Here is a 6482-nt window from a genome sequence, read left to right on the forward strand (position 1 = left end):
AAAGGCAACTCACACATCTTAGCAAAGCAGCGGGATCGGCTCAGAATAATGGGTTAAATTACTTCACCTCTCAGCCGGCTCTGATCTCGGGGGCCCACGGCCCATCAGGCCACTCAGAACAATCGGGCAGCCTGACACTAATTTAAAACACGGGCTCAGGGTATTGGGTGGCTCCTTAAATCAATTACTGCAGCTATCTGGAGATTTTGGGGGTGGGTTTCAGACGTGGCAAACAGAGCTGGCGGAGGGGACGCTTGATTGTGTGTGTGTGTGTGTGTGCCACAGTTATCGGGGACACGAGGGTGGGAAAGGCAGGAATCCACCCCCGAGCCAACAGAGCTCAAGGGAGAAGAGGGAACACACGGGTATTTCAAACAGATCCAGCCTTTAGCCCTGCGTGTTTACTCAGAGCAGCGCAAAAAACCCCGTGGAATTCTGCCTTGGGAATTCCCTGGCTGTGGATGTAGCGTGGGGGACGCTCCCTGAGAAGGCACAAAGGGATTGTGTGAGTGGAGCGGTTTTGGGCTCAGAAAGCTCAGCTTGCCAGCTGAGGGCAGGTGAGAGTTTCTGGGAAACCTGGAGAAACGTTGTGTTTGAAGTGTTTGCCTCCTTGGGAGACGTGAAGGCCGTCCACGGAGGTTTCACCCCATTTTGGGGCCATCAAACGTTTCTACAGCTGCTCTGGTTTGTCACTCCATTTCCAGCTCTATCCAACAGCAGCTCTTCTGCCTCTGATGCATCACCAGAAATTCCCACAATAACATTAACTAGTGCTGAAGGAGGTCAATTAATTCAGTTGAACGGGTGTAATTTGGAGGATGGGTTTGATACATCACCGTCTGCCCTAAAAAACGGGGTGTGTGGCCACCCATCTGCTCGAGGGCAAAACAAATAAACCAGCTGCCTGTGTTGCGTGTCCCTTCACAGGTGGAGCTGACTGGAAACAGCATTTACGAGTACATCCACCCCTCTGACCACGACGAGATGACGGCTGTGCTTACTGCTCACCAGCCTCTCCATCCTCACCTCCTGCAAGGTACCTGTCACCTAACTACAAGGGGAAAAAGTGAAAATAACAAAACAAAACAAAAAAAAAAGTGATGAGTTCCAACCCAAAGCGTTCCACGATCCCATAAATTCGTATTTATCCTGTTTGAAGAGGTACACAAATGGAGGAGGAACACGAACCTGAAACCACGACCCAGGATTCTGGGTCGCTGTGCTAAGAGGAATGAGCTCCCCCAGATTAAATGATGCCTCTCACCCCATGCAGCTTTAAACAGCTTTTGTAGACTTTGCCCAGTGGGCTTTTCGTCTCTTTTGTTTTGTCATCTCTGCTGAGGCTGCAGAAATGGTGTGATGGTCTGAAGCTACGTGGGGAAAAAAACCCACCAAAACATCAGGCAGTTGGTAAAGAGGAGGATAATTTTAATATTTTTGAAACAACTGTTCAATTTGAACTGTTAAATTTGATGGTGGAACTGGATGACCTTGAAGGTCTCTTCCAACCTTGCTGATCCCGTGAAATCCACGACTTTCCATGCAGTTTTGCTGATATCCACAATATTTTTATACCTGCCGCCTTGTCAATGCCAATAACCTCATGTTTTTCTTAAAAATATACATATTTTTCAATTTATTACTGGGCATTTTTCCAAATTTAAAGTCATGAGCAACCGATTGGAATTAATTTCCATGCCAAAAGCAGCTAATCCCACAGCTCTTCCCAAATATACCCCTCATTCTCCATAGCTTTCTTTTCCTCCTCCTATGTAGATTTACTGTTAGATATCAAAATCAGGCTCTGGTTTCTCATCAGTGCAAAGTTCAAGGAAAATTCCCTTGGAATTGGGATCCACTGAGGGGTGTTTGGTATAAAATTTTGTGGTGCAGAGGAAATGGATAAAAACCTCCCAAGAACAGGATCTTATTTGGATTCCTAGACTTGGAGAAGCTGAACAGAGGAGTTCAGCTGTGTCTTAGTTTGTATAAGGATTATCTTAGGGAAACATGGAGTATTTTATGGAAATTTCTTCCCCCCCAAAAAATACATGGAGTGGGTGTAATAAAGTAACCAGAATCTACAGTTAAATCTTTCTAAAATTGAAGGAGTGAACAAATATTTATTTTCTTTTGCCTCCCCTGTGCCAGTAATTCCTTTTTCTGCATTGTTTTATACGTATATATTTTGAGATGTAAATTTAAATCTCAATTACATCTTTAAGATATAGCTTTAAACTACCTGGGCTACAAAAATCAAAGCAGGTTTTCCTATTTTAATCCACGGGAGCCCTGAAACCTATTAAAAAAATTAGAGGAATAAACTTCTTTCTGTATCTGAGTAGATATTTTCAATATTTAGGTAGAACACCGAGTTCCACAAATAACTTAGGACAGAGGGCAGTTGAGTGGAAGCGGCTTTATTTTCTGAGAAAAAAAAAAAAAGGGGGGGAAAACAGACTTTTTAAAGAGCATTTTTTGTCATTTCGGTTTCACTTTACATCTTTTAATCTTCTAAAGCACGTCTGAATCGTCGGGTCAGACAAAAACATTCCCTTTATAACTTTATTATGGCACAGATTTCTCCGACCTGGGGCATTACTTAGGTGTAAAAATCAATATTCCACCGCGGGCAAGGATTTTTATATGAGGAAATTTACAGCTTTGGCTCACGTAAAGTGCCCAGATATTGAGACACAATTTTAGTTCAGGTGCTATTTCGGCAGCTGTAGCTGGATAAGATCTGCTCTGAGAGGAATAAAATCACAAATGCCAACAGAGGTATCTACACTTTGTGGTGTTCTGTTACTGGTGTTAAATAACCCCGAGCACAGATTATTTTTGACCTCTAGTTTTATAGCCTTTGTAAATTTGGATTTTACCCCTATTTATTTTCGCAGGGAAATGCAAATTACTGCATAAAATCAGAGATACTGGGAATTTCTTTACATAATCCTCACTGTCACATTGTTTTTCATCAGATAACTCACTCTGGTGTAAGAAAAAAATACATATTAGTTTAAAAGGCATAAACCTTCTTAAATTATCACATTTTAATTTTGCCCTGGACTTCCTCATGTTTCAAGCAGAACAAATGCAGCAGGTAAACAACTTTGTTTTCCTAAAAGACAGTGGAAATACTCGAATAATCCCAGACTTCCAGAAGCTGGGACCTCATAGCAAGGTTTAAGGGAATAAGGTTTGGGAATATGGATGCTGCTGAACTGTGAGGGTGGGGAGACCACGGAATAGGTTTCCCAGAGAAGCTGTGGCTGCCCCTGGAGCCCTGGAAGTGTCCAAGGCCAGGTTGGAGCACCCTGGGCTGGTGGAAGGTGTCCCTGCCCGTGGCAGAGGGTTTGAACTGGATGACCTTTGAGATCTCTTCCAACCCAAACCATTCGATCATTCTATAATCTGTTCAGTTTACCAGAAAGAAGATTTGAAGGTGACTTGATTACTGTGTGTACATATTTCCAAGGAAAGAAAATGCTGGGAACTCAAGGGCTGGTTCAGAAATAAAAAACACATCAAGGAGCAACATCTGTGCACTGAAACCACAAAAACTCGAATTAGAATAATGCATCCATTTCTGGCTGGGGGGCTGATTAACCACAAGAAGAAAACCCTGAGGGGAAGCAGGGATTTCTTCCAGTTTGGATGCCTTCAGCTCAAGGCTGAGTGTTGGGGAAGACAGAATCCAGGCAAAAAGAAGCTCAGCACAGGGGCTTAGAGGCTGAATTTTAACAGCCTGTGCTGCCCAGGTCACAACTAAGACCTTGTGCTCCTTTCTCTAAGTCTACAAGCCATGACTCAAGGAGAGCCCTAAGCCCCAGGATCTGTGGGGGCTTTGGAGAATTTCAGCTCTGCCTCACGAAGTCTTTGAGCTGCCTTTTTGGCTCGAGTGGCCAGCAGTGAGAATGTAAAGCAATATGTGCTCTGCTGTGAGAGAAGCCAACAGCTGGACTCTCTGAGGGTGGCTGGGGTGGGGAAAAAAAGAATAATCTCCCTCATATATGTGTTAAAACTAGAATATGGCTCAGTGAATCACCTCGTGTGAGTCTTCAGGCCAGGTTTGCATCGATGTGCTTCGGCTTAGTTCTGTACCTGTGAAGACTCACACCTCAGGTTTGCACTCCCTGTGCCACCTGTTCTTATTGCAAAGGTTGGTATCAGGGTTACTGGGCCTCTCTCTCTCGATATGAAGAGGTAATAGTAGTTTTTGAGTCCTGGAAGCCTTTAAGGTTGTGTTTCAAAGTGACTGTAGAGAGTTGGTGCGTGTTGCAGATCTCCCCTCCTTAGTGCAGGAGAACTATTGGGTGGTGGTTGTGGTGCCAGGCCAAATTCTGCCTCATTGAAATCCAGAATATTCTGATTTGGAAGGGACCCCCAAGGATCATCCAGTGCCAGCCCTGGCCCTGCCCAGGACACCCCAACACTCCCCCCTGTCCCTCAGAGCGTTGCCCAAACGCTCCTGGAGCTCTGGCAGCCTTGGGGCCGTGCCCACTGCCCTGGGGAGCCTGGGCAGTGCCAACCACCCTCTGGGGGAAGAACCTTGTGCTGAGCTCCGACCTGAGCCTGCCCTGGCACAGCTCCAGCCCTTCCCTGGCTGCTGTCCCTGTCCCAGCCAGCAGAGGTGGGAGCTGCCCCTCGGGAGGAGCTGCAGCCCCCGCTGAGCTCTGCCCTCCTCTGCTCCAGCAGCACCAGCACAGTGCCCTCAGCTGCTCCTCCTGCAGCCCCTCAAAAACCTTCACCAGCTTTGTGCCCGTCCTTTGGACACCCTCTAAGAGCTTTAAATCTTATATTGTGGTGCCCCAAAACTGCCCCCAGGCTCGAGGTGAGGCCCCCTCAGCACAGAGCAGGGCTGGCAGTGGACAGCAGCTCCACCAGAACTTCCTGCAGGCAGGTGAGGAGTTCACCCCTTTCCTCACCTCACACGGAGCTCAAAACTAAACATCCACCTGGCCAGTAGGTCTAAGTAGCCACAGCTCAGCAGCAAAGCATTTTGGCGGTGGCAGGATGAGGGGGACAGTGCTGGCAGAGGTTTGTGAGGTGACGTTACCAAGTGCCCTCTCCAGAGGTGATGACGTGTCCAAAGGAGTGGCCGGATTTCAGGGAGTGAGCGCTGAGGATTGCTCCAGGATGAGTGACTGCAGCCAGCTCCCACCAGCACAATTCTGTGGAGGGAACAACGTGCCCACACAAGCTGGGGTGCAATCAGGACATTGTGCCCTCAAATGATGCTACTTTTGAAATATCTGTGTTGCTGATCCATCTCTAACTATTTATGTAGGAAGTTTTCTCTCAGAGTTCACAGCACAGAATGGAGGACCTGTAGCAGGGCAGCAAAACTTACTCAACCATCCATCTCTTGAGACTGATACAAGCAAGAAACAAGCAAAAATAGAAGATATTTGCCCTGCAGCTTCACCAAGACGAGGAATTAAACAATGCTGAGAGGGATTCGAGGAATTAATCAATGCTGAGAAAGTTTTCAGCACTTTGTGCTGCTCTTCAGTGTGTGTGTCTCCAGTCAGGCACTGTGTGTCTCTTCTTGGCTTCAATTGCTTTTTCTGTGATTTTAAACCTCTGAAACATCTACAGCTTCCCAAATTTTGCTGACTCACACCAAGGAACAGGGTCCTAAAAGCGGTTTATGAACATTCCCCAGAGCAGGGAAAGGGAGAAAGGAACGTGGTAGTTGCTGCAGACATTCCAGTTTGTCTGCTAACAACTGGATAATTCCTGCATGATTAGTTATAAACCTAATGTAAGTTCCACAGGGAATGTGGGACACATCAGGTTGGGCTTTCCCCACCCCAGCTGATGCTTTGAGGGCACCATTTCACTCAGCCAAGAAGAAGCAGATCCCTGTGCACGCTTTTCCTCTCAGGGAAGAAATTTCTCCCCTCCACAGGTACAGTTTGATATCAAAAGAAGGGAATAGAAAATCTATTCCCTTTTTTTTTTTTTTCTAGTGGCACGTATGCAAAAGACCAACATGGGCAGGAATTTTAGTTTTCGTTATTTTAAAGATATTTTGTGGGAGAACCGTTACTGAATGATGATGGTTCAACATGGTCCTGTTGCCACTGTTTGATAGGGTTACTTTAAACATGAGGAACATAGAAAATAGAACTTTTCGATGTACAAAAGTGGAAAAGAGGGCAGATTGCTGACAACCTACTAAAACACCTTTTTAATATAAAAAGAGTAAAATATACCAAAGAGAGCAGAGTGTCTCAGACTGTAAATCCTCTTGTTTTCCTTTCTGCCTAGTGCTCTGTTGATTTTTTTCTCCAAGGAAAGTTTGGAAGTATCACTTACCGGAACAAGGGAAAATTTGGGCAAATGCAAGTAAACAGCTGAGTTTGGATGGCAGGAATGATGACAGAGACAATTTACCCTCTAGGACAGGCCAGGAACAGAACTGATCCCTTTGCTGCCACAGCCAGAGCATTGCCAGGGAAAAGCAAGGCATTTCC

General features: G+C 45.8%; 1 protein-coding gene across 1 annotated transcript in view; it reads left to right on the top strand.

Annotated features, from left to right (window-relative positions):
• LOC114071904 (single-minded homolog 2-like) overlaps window positions 1-6482 on the top strand; it is a gene marked incomplete at its 3' end in the record, with an annotated part of 36173 nt that overhangs the window by 11997 nt on the left and 17694 nt on the right. The window contains exon 5 of the mRNA XM_027909786.1: window positions 928-1036. Within this exon, the coding sequence (XP_027765587.1) occupies window positions 928-1036 (109 nt within the window). The remainder of the gene's footprint in view (window positions 1-927; window positions 1037-6482) is intronic.

This window comes from Empidonax traillii, unplaced genomic scaffold, assembly GCF_003031625.1.
Source record: "Empidonax traillii isolate 1590-97213 ecotype Southwest subspecies unplaced genomic scaffold, ASM303162v1 scaffold2415:size41581, whole genome shotgun sequence".
In the NCBI taxonomy this organism is placed as follows: domain Eukaryota; kingdom Metazoa; phylum Chordata; class Aves; order Passeriformes; family Tyrannidae; genus Empidonax; species Empidonax traillii.